The sequence below is a fragment of the Thunnus thynnus genome, chromosome 15, assembly GCF_963924715.1.
Source record: "Thunnus thynnus chromosome 15, fThuThy2.1, whole genome shotgun sequence".
Lineage (NCBI taxonomy): Eukaryota > Metazoa > Chordata > Actinopteri > Scombriformes > Scombridae > Thunnus > Thunnus thynnus.
In genome coordinates, this window is record NC_089531.1 from 8919415 (window position 1) to 8937679 (window position 18265).

Here is an 18265-nt window from a genome sequence, read left to right on the forward strand (position 1 = left end):
TCTCTTGTGCTTATGAATTGTAATTTTGAAAAGTCATGTTAGCTGTAAATCTGATGACAATCGTTTCACATTATATCATATAATTATATAATCTATCTATAATCATATAATAGATTATTCCAATGTTTTTCATCTTTTTAGGGCCCAAACACTTGTATTGTAATGCAAGGAAGTCAGCCATTTTGAATTTACTGTGCAATTTTTGCAGTTTTTGCCATTTGCAGGCATTGTACTTTAAGAAACTGCTAGAGAATTAAAGAGAGCAACTTCAAATTGGGTCCGTTTCATCTAATGACCTTTGCGATGCAAAGTTACCAAGCTTGTGAGTTTTCATTGAATGCCATTGCCATGGCGACGCAGTGAATTTTGATGTTTCACCATGGAGTTGTAACTCAAATGTACATTGTCCAGTCTGCCCCAAACTTCTCATGCTTGATTGGAGTCCAGGCCTAATCATATCTACATGTCAATATTGAGTCATAATCATAGTGCCACCCACTGGCAACAGGAAGTCAACCTTATGTGGCAAACATCATCGGATTTAAATGAAATTTACATGGTGTTTACACATGATATACAGCAACATATGATGTATAATTAGTGAGTGTTCTCAAGCACCACATACTGGTCACAGAAAGTGATATTCAACTCCTTCGTGCAACATCCAATATTGCAATGACATATGCATGTCAAGCAACCTCCGCTAAATGTATTGCTGCATTAATGACCCACTTGTGTATCACTGCCTGCTGGCAACAGGATGCGAGCCTTATGTTACAAACTTCCTTTGATTTACATGAAATTTAAAGTGTGTGGTCTACATTTCTACATAATGGTCCAATATTCAGGGAAATGTATATCCATGTCTGTTGCACTCTGGTAAATGTATTGCTGCATCATGTTGCTCTGCAATAACAGCACTTCGACTGCGGCACACCCCGATGTGCACAAAGGTGCAAGGGCCCGATCATCACTGCTTGCAGCTTTGATATATATATTGTATTTTCAAATTTTTAATTTAACAAAATATATAAAGTACATACACAAAGAAATTTCGTCCCTATCCCAACCACATACAAACTTTATAAAAAAAAGAAGTAGGTAGTGGTCAATAAAAAAAAAATAAAAAAAAATCAATCAATGAATAGAATTTAAAATAAGAAAAAGGGACACTGCAAATAATCCAGAGTAATTTACAGATGACTAGTGGCTGAGCAGTTGTGATAACATTTTTAAACCATATCCATACCAAAAAATTAATGTGACTATGACATATACATGCACTCCTAATGATCCAGTCCATGTAATTTGGCCTGCTGGTGTGAGTTGTAGCCTTGGGGGCAAAGAGTGAAGAGGTTTCTTCCCCTTTTAGTCTCCAGTTGATTGAATTTGAGACTTTTATTTGACATACTGCCACCATTGTTTCTGTATTATCAGAGCCATATTTCTTGCCTTTGAAGCTCCATGTTTCCTTGAATTCTTTCAATATGTACAAAGATGTTATCGCTAAAGTTTATTTGTATTGCGTATACAATAGCTCACAGAAAATTAATGTGTAATGCTTAACTTGTTGGATCATATGTAACTGAGGCAGAGTGGTTTTGAATGGCACTCCAGCCACCCAGTGATGGTCTGTGAATACTGTACATGGGTTATAGTGTGAGTAACCTGCTGAAGAACACTTCAGTCATTGCTGATGAGCAGTCGTGGAAGAAGTATTGAGCTCTTTTACTTACCCTAAGTAAAACTAGTAATAGGCTACCACAATGTGTAAATACTCAATTATACTGTAAGTAAAGGCCCTACATTCAGTGATTTATTTAAATTAAAGTACAGAAATATTATCAGCAAAATGTACTCAAAGTGTTACAAGTAGAAGTACTCAAGGCAGAATAACACCTGTCAGTGATATACAATGATTGTATTATTATTGCTGATGCATTACTGTGTAGTCAGCCGGAGTTTAATATATAACCATGTGTTAAATCTACAAATGGTTTGAAGGATTTTGAGTAAAATATTAATCTCCAAGGTAACTATATGTCAATTTAATACAGTTGACAAGAAAGCACAATTTACTGAAGTGTTGTGGAGTATGAATATAAAGTAGCATGAAATTAAATTTTTAACATTAAACTTGAAAAAAATAATTCCATATATCTCTTTTTTGGCACATGTAGATACTGCTGTGGAAAAGGACACACTGTATGTAACAGTAATACCTCTGCAGGTTGACCATGCAACAACACTACATTTTTGGTAGGAGCCTTAACTGCAATCTCCAAGTGGCACAGTGGCACCTTTAGGCCTATAAATAAACATTTCTTGTTGTAATAAATAAAACATAACAGCAAGTACTGCTACCCCACAACACTCATTAGAATAAAACTAATAAACTGTGTGACTGCAGACTGATCAGAGCAAGATTCAGGCTACTGTGCTGCTGTGGCTGGTGTGTGGGGAAGGATAGGTGTCGCCTATGAGACAAGTCACAAGGACATTTCCTCCATGTTGGCATCCTCTTCTAATACTTTCTCCTCAACTCACTGTCTTATTTTTCATCTTGGAATAACAGATACACCAAATCAGTGAAATAGGAGCACAGGTATTTTTTATAGTCCTATGACAGCTGCCCTCCACTATAGAGAGGATTATGTTGGGCAACCACTATGTTGGTTGTGTGGGGATTGATGGGTTTTATTTGTTACTTTGTACAGGCTTCTTTGCAGGTGCAGATGCCCACCTGCGTGGGAACCTGACAAATGTTGCAATATGGTGGGAACATGGCTAGTTCTCGTGACAGTGTCAAAGTCCCTTTGAGCTCTGTCCCAATGACAGAAATACACATAGACATGCCAATTTATAGTTTCACTCTTTCAAGCTTCTATATAACCATCATTTACCTTGATTTAACCCTTTCTAGTGACTAAATACGGGTCAAATTTGACCCTTAACACCCTCCATTTACAAATATTTATACCACCTGCACAAAAATAAATTTACATTTTTGTATGTACCGGGCCACTTTAGGAAAAGTCATAAACTTTCTGCCTTAAATAATGTCATTAAGGGTGTTTTTGCTGCTTTCAAATGTCAAAATGGGGGGTCAGATTTCACCCGAACAGTATGTAAGGTTTAATTTGCGCAGCAACATTACAGCACCTAATCATTGTAAAAGGTCATATTATGATTGGTTTCTACTGGTCTGTGGGCTATGGGCCAATAATATCTTCCCGCGCATGAAAATGATACATTTTATAAAAGGTTAATTTGGTTCACTGCAGTCCTGCTAATATGTGACGGGGTCTCTCGGTTGATCTACAAGCGGGCACCTAACACATAAATTCAGAATACAGGAAATTTAACTATTGAGCTGCTTGGTCATTTATTATGAGTTTATCCAAAGAACAGCTGACGGCAGCAGCCACCGAGCAACCGCGACAGCCGAAATGCACCAGGTGTCGCCACCACGGGATCATCGTCCCTCAGAAAGGTCACATCAAGTTCTGCCCGTTTGCTAATTGCGACTGCTGGAAGTGTTATCTCATCACACAGCGAACTCGGCTCACAGCCCTTCAGCGAAATCTGAATAAAGCTCAAAGTAAACCCCAAAAGAAAGAGCAGCGACCCGGAGCCAGTTCGGCGAAACCAGCAACTGAGAAGACACCTGAAGTTAGCCCAGCTGCTACGACTGGAGGTGGTCGTCCGTCGACCCAGGACAGTGCTGCCGCTGCCGCCGCCGCTCGGAGCTTTCACGATGTCCGGAGTCGACCTACCGCGGGAGGAGAGCGTGTTGCCGGCCTAGACAGCAGAGAAGTGCTGCCCTTTGATTCAAAAGTGGCCGAGGAAGGCCCATGTAAGTTACACCTTTTATTAGTAAGTTTAATATTATCGAAGATGTGACGCACACTGGATTGAAACAACTTTTAAGAGATGCTGAGAAGCATTTACTCATTAAGATTTGTTTTGATAATATTTATTTAGCAGCTTGGTAGATTTCCCAAATAAGAGAACAGACCAACAACAGATAAAAGCCAATTTAACACCAAGAATATCAGACAATGAACATGGCTACATGACGGGACATTTTTGACGTGGCTTGTAGTAAGTAAAGTAAAAAAGTACATATTTGTGTATTTGCTTTGTAAATGAACATTTTTGTAATTTGCGAGTTAAATTTTTAAAGTTTATAGACGGATAGATAGTCCACACTGCTTGAGCTAAAGCTAGCTAAGCAAGCTATATTTCCATTTAAAAGGAGCTAACGGCTGAGTAATCGGCGCCATTTTTTCCCCCTAGGATGGCGAAGTCATGACCCGTGCTACTGTGCCTTTGATTGGCTTACTCGTTGCCTTCGTTGGTTGGGTTGGTTAGGGTTAGGTTAAGAATATCAGGGTAAGCCAATCAGAAGCAGGGTGGGGCGGGTCATGACTTCGCCATCCTAAGAAAAAAATATTGCTCACTGGACACCCGCAGAGCTGCTGATCGGCAGAGCGCGCGGGGCAAACATCGTAGCTGCCACACACACACACACACACACACACACACACACACACACACACACGAGGATATTTTCTGACCGTCATTTCAAAAAAATAATGATCATTAAAACACATTTGAGTACTGTTACATTACACGTTAAGAGTTAATAGTAATCTTTTTAATAATAACCTAAGACATCATATATTTGAAGCAGCTCAAAGTGATTAAAAACAACGGATAAAAGAAGGAATAATAATATGAAAAGTACATCAAACACGAAAAACAAACAAACTTTGAGATACATGTATGTACTTTGAGTTGAATGTAAATAATGGGTGTCCATGTTGTAACAATATAAACTGGGCACTTCCTTGTCCTTCAGTTTAAAAACACCAGTTTGAAATGAATATACAGATTGACAAAACAATGTCAAGTCAAGATCTACTTTAGGGCCTCAACTTACTATTATTTGCAGCCCATTGGGGATGTCTTCAATTTTCTTATAGATATTATTTGATATTCAGTTTACTATTACATAAGAAGAAGAAAGACAACAAATAATCACATTACAGAAGCTGGAAACATTCAGTGTTTAGCATTTTTCCTGGAAAAATTGACTTAAATGATGTATCAATTATCAAAATAGTGGCTGATTAATTTTCTGTCAATCAACTAATCGATTAATGACTAGTAGATTAATAACAGTTTCAGCTCTAGTCCGCTTACATGCTTGTTCTGGAGCTTTCGACAGGAACAAGCTCAAGTTAACCTTGAGTTGAGACTGTTTTGTCAGCTGCTGTTTCCAAGGTCAATGACCTTTCAAGCTCAAATAAGAAAGACATTTTTATGGTTTTGATTTGTTCAGATTTTAATGTTCAGACTTAACCTAAAAGTCTCTACTTTCTTTCCAGATGCCCCTTACTTCGGTGAATTAGGGCAGTCTGCACCTCTGCCTGTTGTTCACTTCATTCATTACCCCAGCAGCTATGCGTCATATGGTAACTTCCTGTTTAGCATGCCATGGTCACCACCCATGCCTGCTGGGTACAACGACGGCCTCCACGGACCCTTAACGTTCCCCCACTTCCAGCAGGCTGCTCTACATTGTCCACCAGAGCCTGGACCTCCTGCTGTTAGTGTAAGTACTTCCTGGATGTGTCATGAACTTGACGTCTAGACTGTGATGTGTCATGTAATGAAGTAAATATCCTTGTCTTTCTTGTTTGTTTACTTTGTCAGGATTTGAGACAAGTCTTCTTCACCCTTCAGCCGCCTACACTCCCGGAGCCCCTCCATGAGGAGTTGATGTCCAGGCAGCCCCCACAGCCCCCACAGCCTCCTCTGCCCAAACACAAAAAGCAAAACATGGAAGAGCTGCAGTAAAGCACTGCACACTCGACGATGCTGTGCCATGTTTCTGCACTGTTGGCATTAATGTTTCTGCACACTGGGCTTAGCATTATTAAAGTTGACCTATTACAGTAGAGTTTACATGCCATTTTTCTGTTGGCAATGTGTTTGTTTACAAAAAAACATAAATAAATGTTGTTGAAATACTTTTAATCTGTCTTTAGTATGTGTTTTTGCTTTTACTTTGAGGACTATCACCACATATCACTGGCAGCAGTCCACCAATGACATGCCATTTAAGCATTTAATCAGCTTTTTTTTTTTAATTTAATGTTGCCCGTCACTTAATTTTATGTCTAATCTCATTTTAGTTAACTAGTAACTATTTTATGGAGCACTATTATTTTATCTCATTCCACTAGTTAAATAACTTCACAATTTTTTATTACTTATTGACATTGAATAACGGCTACTGCAGTAGCTCAGCCTGATAACTGTTGAATAGTTACACTGTAAGTGGTGTGAAATTTCACCTTAATTGAAAAAGTAACATCCTTTTAGGGTATACATTAAGGGTCAGTTTTAATGGGGTTTTTTTTACCCCTTGAGATGTGCATGTAATAAATATATTAGAATCATTAAAAAACATCAGTTATATCCTTCAAATCCAATTAAAACACCTTAATTCATAAAACATCATTACTGATGGATAAATCAGTGGAAATTTAAGGTTTTACAGTGCCTTCCCCTCTCCTTTCTTTTCTGTACACATTCCTCCCTCCCAAAGTGAGAGATTATATATCAAACACTTCTGCATTCAGACTCACAATTTAAACTTTGACTTATGATTTCACTGTAGTTCAGTTTCTGAAGTTGTCTCTAAGAGGTGCATTTTGCCATATGGTCCCAGCAGGGGGAGCAGGCACACTTTGTGTTCCCAAATCATATAATTCCCAATACCATCATTGGCTTTACAGTCTGAACTCACAAGCTGCTCACTAATCATACCTGTTCTGTCTGCTTATAACATATAATAATATCTTTACAGTTACACAGATGGAATAAAATACAACACAATGAACTGCACAGATGTGTACTCTCCTCTGTATTGAACCTAAATATAGAAGTAGAGCAGGTGATACCCTGAGCTGGTTCATACTAATATTTATCACCAGAGTGTTGGAGCTTTATGAAGAATTCCTGGAGGACACCGCACCCGTCCGGCCTCGCCATGCTGGTGGGATTTTCATTAGAATGATAAATGCTGACAACAGCAACTTCAGGCAGCCCACTGAGAACAGCTGCACGCTGCCAGGAGGTGAGGATTGTGGGTGCTGGCAGTTCCTGAGAATACCTCAACTAGTGATTCAGCTCTTTTCCTGTTTGTCTTTGTTTCACTCCCTACATCCGTAGGGGTTTTTTAGCCACATTTTTTCTTGTGAAGATGTCGTTGCCACACTCAGGAACCTCATCAGTCTGAAGTACTACAATAAAAAAGTGAGCCAGTTGTGACAAAATATCATACATCGTGTAACCAAAAATAAAACTTCAAAATCAGAACACAAAATATCTAAATAAAATATATAATTCATAGTTTAATCTGTTAAACAGCTGTACAACTATAATCTAAATCCTTTAAAATTCAAATGAAATTTGGTCTCTTGAGTGGCGAAATTTAGTGAAATTGTAATGTAAATGCAGCAGGAGGGTAAAATCAGGGCCCATAATCATCAAATTTAGAGAACTGAGACTAAAAAATAATAATAATAATAAAAAGTCTTCACTAAATGTAAAGAATAAGACACTTTTTTTCCCAACAACTTACTCTTATGTACAGTGAAGTGTTGGGGCAGCTCTTAATTGATCACATGATGAATTGTATGCTAAGCAGGAACAGCCAATCAAGGACAAGTATTCTTCCTACATCTGCCCCATTGTTCATTCTTTTTAAAATATACTGTACTGACATTCATACAATATGTTATTCTGCAGTTCATTTTATTTGTGTGGAATTATTCACATCTCCAATAGCAACAACAACAACAACAATCTTATATATTTATAGTATAAAAATAGGGATGCAACATTAGGAAATTAGCTGAAATTAAAACAGATAGGAAACTAAACTAACACAGGGAAAATCATCTGCAGCCAGTAGAAGAGAAACAACAGATAAACCTTAAAATCAGGTGAATTTAGACAAGTGCTGCTGACAATAAAGATCCATAGTAAGTGATTGCAATCAAAATAAGTTGGCTGAAATGACCCCCTACATATTGTTTTGGCATTAGTATTTCTCTTAATGGCACATGATATTGTTTACATTGCTCTCCTCTGTCATCTAGAAGTTTGGGATCAGGAATAAAAGATTTTTACTTTAATCTTTTACTTAAATACAAAATTTGACTTTTAGCAGCTTGATAAATACAAGCCCTTGTCTTCACTCTGAGAAATCAAAGAGCCAGCTCTGAACCCAAAAGACACAGCAGATAGACCCACAATGCAGTGATCTTTGATGATGTATATCTTCAAATGGAAAATTACCTTGAAAAAAACCAAAACAAACTTCACAGCAGGGCAGCAGATTTACTCCACTTTACTTCAGGGTGAGAAATTTGGGAGAACAAAGACAAGAACTCGTATCAGTCATCACAGACTAAACACAGCAGACAGCAAGTCAACACTGGTGTTTGTATAGTCTGAAAGTAGATCAGCAGAACAAGTTTACGAATTCAACACTGCTTACACATCCTTGCATGTGGCGAAAGCATCAGTCACCCTCACCTGCCCCCAGCTTGACCTTAAAGGTATTACTGCAAGATTATCTCAGACTTATAAAGCTGAAATTATAGTTGCTGCGTCCGCGAGGATCCGCTGGGGTCCGCGTGAGTAAATTTCGTCATCAGAGGGTGTGCGCGTGGGCTCTGTGTGGACATTCGTGTACTTGGAATTTGTTGTGACAGGTCCGCGTGGTCACAACGTTGTGTTCCTGTAGACGGCGATCTACTGCGCATGTGTGGAACGCGTCCCCCAAGCGGACCCCAGAAGGTAATACAAACACATTAACTACCCGTCCCCGGTGTCCGCAGCTGTCCGTGTGCGCGTCCGCTCGGGAGTATAAATGAAGCTTAAGGTCAGTTGTCCCCATGCATGTGTAGACTCATAACATGAGTGAAAAGACAGCAAAGACAGGAGCTCAGGAGTTTTGTTGTCACTATCTTGATCTTAAGAACATTTTAGATGACTTTCAAACTTCTTATTGACTGAAAGATCGCCTCGTACAGATTTCCACCACCTTAAAAACAAGAGTTACATTCTCTTACGCTCTTATTATTTACAAAGCAGTACACACTCTTCACAACCTTTAAAATCAGTCACCAGGGCAATAACAGGCGTTTTTATTATACACTATGTTTCCATAAAGACATGTTAACAGAGGCCTGTATGTGTGCTTTCTGTATGCAGTGCCAATTAAAACACAGAGACTCTAATTATCCATCACATGCCAATCTGCCTCTGACAATCACTTCTGAGGAAATTTGTAACTTCAAAGAGGCTACAGAGGTGATTATGTAACCATGGTATTTCTAACATCTAACACAAAACAGTTTAAAGGTCTGTTTTGATCTCAACTGCTGGCTGCAGCCTCTGTAACACTTGCCAAAAATTTGAAACGATCCCCGCTGCTCTAAGTCTGCCAAGGCGGAATCCCACTGATCTAAAGAGCTATAAGGTTACAAGCTTCTTTCTATTGATAAAGTCTGTCTCTGAAATTTTCCTTTGGGGATAAATAAAGTACTCTATATATCTATCTATCTATCTATCTATCTATCTATCTATCTATCTATCTCAGTCTTATAAAACCAAATATCAGAGATGGAGGAAGCACTCAGATCCTTTACTTTCCTTTTAGTGTCGCAAGCTAAAATTACTTTAAGTATCAAAAGTGAAAGTGCTCATTGTTATTGTTATATTCTTATATTATTGGATTATTAAAGGGTCACCAGATAAATCTGAGGGGTCGTGAGATGATTAATGGGAGAGGAAAGAAGAAAAAACAAAGTTATGATACACAAATCTGTTTTCAGTTTTTGGACTTTTTCTCTAATCTTTGATTTTTGGTGAAATATTGGATCATTTGAACATTGATTGAAATGAAACCAGTTTAGAGGGAAAAATCACTATTTGGTGGAGCTGTTAACAACTCATTGACATCTGAAATGTGACCCCGACTACACACTGCTTTTTGTTAGACGTCAAAAGCCAAAAAGGTTGGAAACCACTGATTTCATCTTTAACAATGTGTTGTATTTTAAAAGCTTGTTATATTATCCATTGTGTCAAATCTTCAACTGAAAAGTAACTAAAGCTGTCAAATAAATGTAGTGGAGTAGAAAGTACAATATTTTCTTCTGAATTGCAGTGGAGTTGAAGTATAAAATAGCAAGAATTAGAAATACTCATGTAAAGTACAACTACCTCAAATTCGTATTGAAGTACAGCACTTGAGTTCCCCCATGATAGATGATAGAAGTATCTGCTGGAGGAGAGACTGTGAATATGGTGATAACAATAAATCAAAGATATAAGAAGTTTTATGTGCACCGTCCCATGGCCAACCTGGAGAAGATGTTCGAACCTGCAGTGCGATCATTATGAGCCAAAGATAACAAGTAAGACTTTTGCTAATACCAGTTTTTTCAAAAATCTGGGAATGAGGTGGTGATAAAAGAATTCTCCTTAAAAGACGGGTTCACAGTTTCTCAAGTGTGTCTTAAAACAACAGTCAGTTGCCCAAATAAATATTGAAATATGTGTTTCTTGCTGTGATCATTCCTCCTGTTCATACTGACCACTAGAAGTCTTCATAATGCACTTACAGCATAAGTGATGGGGGGCAAAATCTGCAAGCCTCCTTCTGTGCAAAATGTATTTAAAAGTTTATCTGAAGCTAATATGAAGCTTCAGTTGTTGAAATGAGTCAAATCAAAAGAAATCTTTCAACGTTATAGTCTTTTTAGTGCCAGAGTTCATCTTTTTGTTACTATACTTCCACCGCAGCTCAACAGGGAAACACTGTCCGAGGAAACACAAAGAGGGAATTTGATGCTACAAAAAGACTGTAAATGTGGCCAATATCCACTTGATGTGACTAACTCAGACATATAAGCTTCAGATAAACTTTTAAATGCATTTTTGCACAAAATGACAAAATGTGTGGACACACTGTGGATTTTGTTTTAAGACCTTTAATAAAGTTATAAGGAGAGATCAGTTATGTGAACTCAGAGAGTGCTGTGGATACTAAGGTGTTTTATGTAGATTTCTTCCAAAATGAGCAAGTCTGAGTGAATTTCACAGTTCAGATTGTAGTTAAGTAGTATTTTAGCCACTTTCTCTTCTGTTGAACAGACTGTTGGCTTGATCTGATTAGCACACTCTGATAAGTGGGGTTTAAGAGGCATCATTACAACCATCTAAATACTTATTCACCACGCCTTTATAATAAATAACCATAATGACAAAATTAAATGTTCCAAAGTGACAGGTTATCTAACTCAGTGCCAAAGGGCTCAAGTTAAGTGCCAGATTTCGTGTGACTGAGAATCATCGGTTTGAGAGCGCGTGCCAGTGTAACAACACATGTAATCCATTTTCAAATTAGTTTCGATTTTACCTGTGAAAAGCAATGTGTGAAATACAGGGGTCTCGGGGGGTCTGGGACCCCTTAATTGATAGTTAGGACCCCCTGAAAATCTCATGATGAACTTTCAGGGGTCCCAATAATTAGGCCCGCCTAATTATTATTTATTTTCATTTATCTACACAGTAAGGTTTATTTTTACGTAACTACTGAAATCTTTGATCATTTTTATAATAACACATCAAGAATATATTGCAGTCAATGTATTGATGGCATTTGAATGCAGTTTGCTCTGCTTCTGCATATTTAAAACATTGAATAAAAAATGTGAAACGTGAACATGAACTAATTCATACTATAAACAAAATAAGTCCTTTATTTATCTCCAAGAAAAAAATATTTTCAACAAGTCCTTGAACAGATCTTCTATCACAGAACAAACAAATAAGTAGACCAATAAAAAAAAAAAAAAAACACAACCGCATTGTTCTTGTACACCTGCTTGGATCTATTGGCTGTATGCCTGATTATCAAAGGTGAAAAAGAGAAATATAACCTCTAAACAAGTCCTTGGGCGTCTGCCACAGAACCTCACAAGATAGGGTTGATTCCTTTTACACAATAGTTGGCTCGTTAGTTAAGAAAGACACGCCTCAGGCAGAGCACACTTCTCTGCTCACTTCTGAAGGGAGATGCATGATATTTCTTTTTCTGTCCATTTGGACACCTTCCGAGGCAAATTTATATGGTTTGAGCTGCATTTTGTGTATGAAAGGTGCTCTACAAATACAGATTATTATTATAATAATTATTATTGTATATTGAAATGGAGCCAGTCAGGATTTAATCATTATGGATAGCAGAGGTGGAAATGCTCATACAGGCTGTTGAAGTATTAATACCCAAAGTTTTCCTTTCAACATTCAGTTCAAATAAAAGTATGCAATGTAAGTATTTGATGTTGCTATAAAAAGTGTAACTTTTTTGTATTTGCAGTAAAAAAAACAAACAAACTGTAATATTAGTGGTAACCTAAAAAGTGGTTCTTCTATACATATTTGCATATTGAGTCAGAATATTCAGAGATATTGTATTCTACTTGTTCATCTACAATCTGAGATTCATATGAGGCAGTGAACTAAGCATGATGTGTAGCTAACATACCCAAATGACAGGTTCAGTCATTTATAAAGTACACACATTCCTGCAGAGGTGAGACATATCTAATATATTGGATTACTGGTGTTTTACATCAGCATATTTATTCTGTGGGTCAATAATAACTGAACATACTGTATATTTGACTGCACTGCGGAGATGAAATATTATAGTTTTTACTCCACTGCATTTACGGTATCTGGTGGCTGCAGTAACTGATGACTGTGCAAAATAAGATTTTACCTGCTAAACCAATGACAGGCTCATAAAACATGATGGATTGCCTACAGAGACAGATGATTTACTCTAGTTGTGGTGGTGCACCCTCGGGAGCAGAACTGAGCGGTTAACTGTCAAACTGCAGCGAATTTTACAACTTAATCTAACAATCTAATAACTGCATAGCAGTGCCAAGAGACTTTTACATCAATCTGCACTTTGAATTGTATTTTCAAACAGAATTTGAAAGATGGAAAAACCCCACAAGAAAAAATCTAATTGAGTGAGCCACCCAACTAAATCACTGCTACATCTACCCTAAAGTATAATGAAGTAGCCAGACATGTTGTAGCACCTCCACCTCCAGGACCTCCTGCAACAGTAAAACTTCACTTACACGTGAAAAGCATCAGTTATTTAAAACTCTGAAAGAGACTGTTTTCAAAAAATTGTTGCTTTTCCTTTTGAAACTACATTTTATAGCCTACTTGCATAATATTTTGAATGCAGGACTTCTTCTAATTAAGTTTTTTCCTATTGCTACTTTTTGTATTTCTACTTTTACGTAGGAGGAGGTTTTGAATGCCATTTCCAAGAATGCCCTTTAGGCCCTTCATATCTTATTTTATTTCAATGTCAGGAGCGACAAGTGAATGAAGCAGAAAGAATGGTTTATTATACAAATGATGATATTGATTATTAAGTCTTGTCACAAGTCTTTAGCGCTTAGACTCCACAGGGAGATTTTGAATCAAGGCACATCACTCCTGAGCAGCAGCAAGATAAATCCCCCCATGGAGTCCAGATACTGGTTGTGGTGGCTGATGACTTCTGCTGACTGATAAGGCAGATGAGGTTGATGAAGTGATGCACTGATGAATCTGCAAAGACTGGGCGGTGATGGGGAGGTGGTGGGGCACACATAATGGCACCATGAAAGCACTAAAAGGCAGAGAAGGAGGAAACATATTTAAAAACAGCCGCAAGATAGTAGGTGATAATGAAGGTGTGTCAGCGTTCTGTTGGTTAGATGTGACCAGCTGATATGAACAGTTGATATTTTAATTGACACCCTGGCAATGACAGCAAGGAAGTTATGAGTGAGCATGTGAGGGGTGGGAATGATAGATGGTTTGAGAAATAAAACTACAGGCCTGGGCATGCAAAAGATAGTCTTCCTGACTGAACTTTTGCTAAAGCTCCATATCTTTAATGTCCAAATGTCCTTTCTTTGTTGAAGCTCCCTTAGAAGTTTGATTTTAATGCAATACACATTTAAAAATCCACCATATATACATATATACACTTACACAAAAGTTGATGTCCTTTCTGTGTCCCATTTTGGGAAATGAGCTTATTTGCTTTCTGGCAGAGAGTTGAATGAGAATATATCTATGGGTCTATTCAAGCAGCAGCAGCCGGTTAGCTTATCTTAGCATAAAGACTGGAAACAGCTAATCTGCCTCTGTCCAAAGGTAACAAAACCCCCTACCACCATCTCTAATTAAGAAGTTATGACACGCTTGTTTAATCTGTTCAAAACCCAAAGTGTTCAAATGACAACTTGTGGTTTTACAAGGTTTATGACCCGTGCGGTGACTCCACAAATTGTTTTGTATAGGGTAAACAGACAAGATAGAACATGTTAATGAGATTTAGAGGTGTTGTCACCTTCAGATATAGTTGTTTTCCTTCCAGTCTTTATGCTGAGCTAACCTAACTGGCTGCTGGCTGCACAGACAGATATGAGAAATGGTGAACTATTCCTTTATCATTCATCTCCCATATCTGCACTTAGAATCGACCTTTTGATTGGTACATTATCGGTACTTTTTTCTTTTATTACAAAGCATTAAAGCAGGTTTTACTGGGGATACAGTAAAACAGGCACAAGTTCTCTTCATGTATAATAAAAACAACCCCAAGCAGTTTAAAAATAACCAGAAAAAAGAAACGTCACACAATTGTTCTCCAGTACACCGTGCTTTTCAGCTCTCTTGTCTAGACCAGGGTGGTGTCACTTTGATGAAGACAAGATAGCCTTAGATATCTGAATAATACATTTATATGTTAACAATTACTTTCATATTCATTCTTCTACAGTTTATCTTTTATGATAGCAGTGAGCAAACACGTCGTCGTCGCCCTAGTAGTAGGTAAGCTGTCAGGGCTTTTCTTCACTATTGATGCAAGTAAAGAGAAAGACTGGGTGTGTCTGGATAACACAGGCTGATAAAACCTGTCCAGTGTGGTCGAGGAATGCGGAACATACCACGCGTTGTTTAGGGGCACTTTGCCCGGATTAAAGTGTTGAGTAATTTCAACAGTCAACAGTGATTGTAGGTATCATGTTCAGTAGATTCCTCGGCTGAAGCTGTAGTGAAAAGCTATGTTTGATGTCAATGCGGCTCTAGCAAAGAAGTTATTGAATTTTTTGATTCTAGTTTCAATAGAATTTTGCTGTTGATCCATATTACTGACGTGTGCGTGTCTGTTTGGGAGTCTGTGTGTTTTGCAATTTTCCTGAGAATCAGTTTAGGGCTGCAACATTTTTGTGCAGCCATCTGGTTCTCACATCATTAAGTGTCAGATTAGGAATAGGATTTGTTAGGTCAGTGAGTCACAATAAGGATTAGGCAACAGATAGTGGCATGCCTGCAGTTTGAGAGTGGAGTAAAGAGGCTATGTTGTCTTTAGGAATTGGTATTATCAGAGCAAAAAGATTGATGATGTGAGGCAGTGAGGGGCACTGGGAGCAGAGTGAGCTGGGTGTGGTGTTGACTAGAGCGGACAATGGAAAACACTATTTAAAAAACATTCCTGGCTCAGTGCAAGAGTTCAGACAAACTGGAAACGGGCTGAGCAATATCCTGTAGGACCCTCAACAATGTGGAGCTAGAGGAAGAAATGATTTGCCCTTAAGTGGGCAATGAAAGAAATATGATAAGAGTTATGAGGAACAAACTGAAATGAAACGATTCTCTTTTGAAATACTGACTGAACTCTAGTTTGACCTGTGGCTCGATTTTGTGCAGTAGGGAGATTTTGCTTCTATAAATAAATAATATTTTGCTGAATGCTTGAAACAAACGTTCACTGATATCTGTGTCTGAACGACGCCTCTGGCAATATATTGGCTGAGGTCAGTTTGGTGCAGCTTTCAGTTTCAACATGATTCAGTTTTTGAGTGTGAAGAGGAGCCACCAGCCACCAAAATACTTCTGTCTTCTGCTAAAAAAAAAAAAAAAATTTAAAGCTGCAATCAATATTTTATAAATTAGCAATGGATAAAATGAATATGTGTACTGTGAAAGGAGTCTCTTGTAATAATCACTCAACCCTGTAGTTCCCATCAGCTCCATAGAGGTTTTTGGACTCTTTTAGCTCGTGGTTTTGGTTTTATGGCTTGCATATTCTCTCATCTCCTCTCAAACTCATCATGTGCATTACCCATCACCCAACGTCAGAAAGATAAATATAGTGAAGAGCTGCTGGAGAAAATTGGTCATGTAGCTGCTAAAGAGCCAGATATTTCTCTCAGACGTAAGTAGGACGTCCAGTTTGTGCTTCTATGTAATTACCGTTACATTTGAGTCACAGAGCTACACATCAATTTTTCTGAAAAATAAATACCCAGCTACCTTTGAAACACCCAGAAGGTTGTTTAACAATTTATCAACTTCTGCTTTTCTGAAAAAGTTTCCAGTGACATTTAAGACTCCTCTAACCATCTGGATAAAAATAAAATATTCCATCTACTTCATACTCACAAAAAAAGATTTTTAACAAGTTCCCCAAGTTGAGACTCAGTATCCTAATCCAAAAAAAGATGGTAGTCAGAAACTACAGTACAAAGTTCTTTGCTCAGTGTTTTATTATCAGTTGTAATCTTCCTTATTGATGGCACTTTCTATTCATGTTGTCACATGAAAATAACACTTTTATATTTTTCCAGCTACCTGGATAGAAAACAAGAATCGTAACTTGGGAAACTAGTTAAACATCTTCTTTTTTTTTATCAAGTAGTGGAAAGGATTTTTTTTCATCCTACGGTTAGAAGAGTCTTTGAGGTTTCTGGAAATATCTTCAGAACAGCACTAAGTGTGTGCAAGTGGTTTTCAAAGGTCAGAGATCGAATGTAATGTTAATATTGAGAGGCACAAACTGCTGGTGGAGACCAAAACAGAGCTAAAATGAGAATAAATATTGGACTTACATTCATCAGGTGGTCAGAAACACAACACTTAATGTCTGCTGATCATGTAAATTAAAAAATGTTTGCTGACATGTTAGTAGCCAGAGAGAAATGTGCACATAACAGAACCTCAGCATCGAACAGAACCAGTGTTCCAGTTTCTGTGTCTTTTGGCCTGAATTTGGAGGATCAACTTTCTATATTATCGAAAGTAAAAGTTGATCTGAGGTTATACCTTAGACACAAATAAAAACCTGTCCAAACCTGTGTTTCAGAGTGCAGTGGAAGCATGCAGGATGTTTGCTAAGTAAATAGTAAAAGTGAAGTGCATCTCCAAATAAATGGTTGAAAGGCTAAAGGCCAGTGTATCAGCAGAGGCCTATTCAGGTTTGGTAAAAAAAAAAAAAAAAGAAAAGGAAAAGCTAAAATGGTAGAATATCAAGATGTAGAGACATATCATATGACAATACACACATTTAGACAAAGCTTCTGTGACTCAGCACTTCATTCATGATTACATAAAAGCAATGAAAATACCACATGTTCCTCTGCGTGTAAAGGTGTAAAACAGACAACTGTGTGGATCATGTTTGTCTCAAGTGCATGTGAGGAGGAACAAAGCACTGTGCTTAAGTGTGTGTGTTCACAAGGATTAAGAGACGAGAACAAAATGAAAACACAACCATCTGAGACATTCAGTTCCTCCTTTATATCTGGAGTCTGTTGGGTTAGTCATTCATTAATCATTCTAACAATTTTATTTCTTCATCCAAAGATTAAATCACTGTAAAAAGGCACGTAGAATTACACAATAAAGGGAAGGTCATGTATGCATGGTCCAAAAAGTTGTTTTTAACAAGAGAGGTGGTTATAATTGCTTTTTGTTTTGTTTTGTTTTTAAATTTGCACTAAACAGTTGTTGCTTCCATCCCACACATATGATTAGGTAGCATAACTGGCAGTGGAAACATTGTTCATATTGAAATTTAGTAAACTGTATCCATTGGTGGACTGTAGCTAAGTAGATTTACTCACATTTTATAATTTCAGCTTTCTGCTACTTCATACTTCTACAACATTTCATAGAAAAATGTACTTTCTGCTCAACTATATTTATCTGACAGCTATATAGTCAATAGTTACTTTCCTTAACACACACAAATAATATAATCAGTTTGTAAAGTATGGTTCATTGTTACAGATTGAATTGCCCAACA

The 18265-nt window shown here is 37.6% G+C and overlaps 1 protein-coding gene across 1 annotated transcript; it reads left to right on the forward strand.

Moving 5' to 3' along the window:
* The first annotated feature begins 3298 nt into the window (after positions 1–3298).
* Positions 3299–6045, forward strand: LOC137198448 (doublesex- and mab-3-related transcription factor B1-like). Its single transcript, XM_067612327.1, has 3 exons — positions 3299–3856; positions 5394–5620; positions 5722–6045. Exons 1-3 carry the CDS (start codon positions 3391–3393, stop codon positions 5863–5865), a joined length of 837 nt encoding a protein of 278 aa, XP_067468428.1. The 5' UTR covers positions 3299–3390; the 3' UTR covers positions 5866–6045.
* Positions 6046–18265: the final 12220 nt, after the last annotated feature.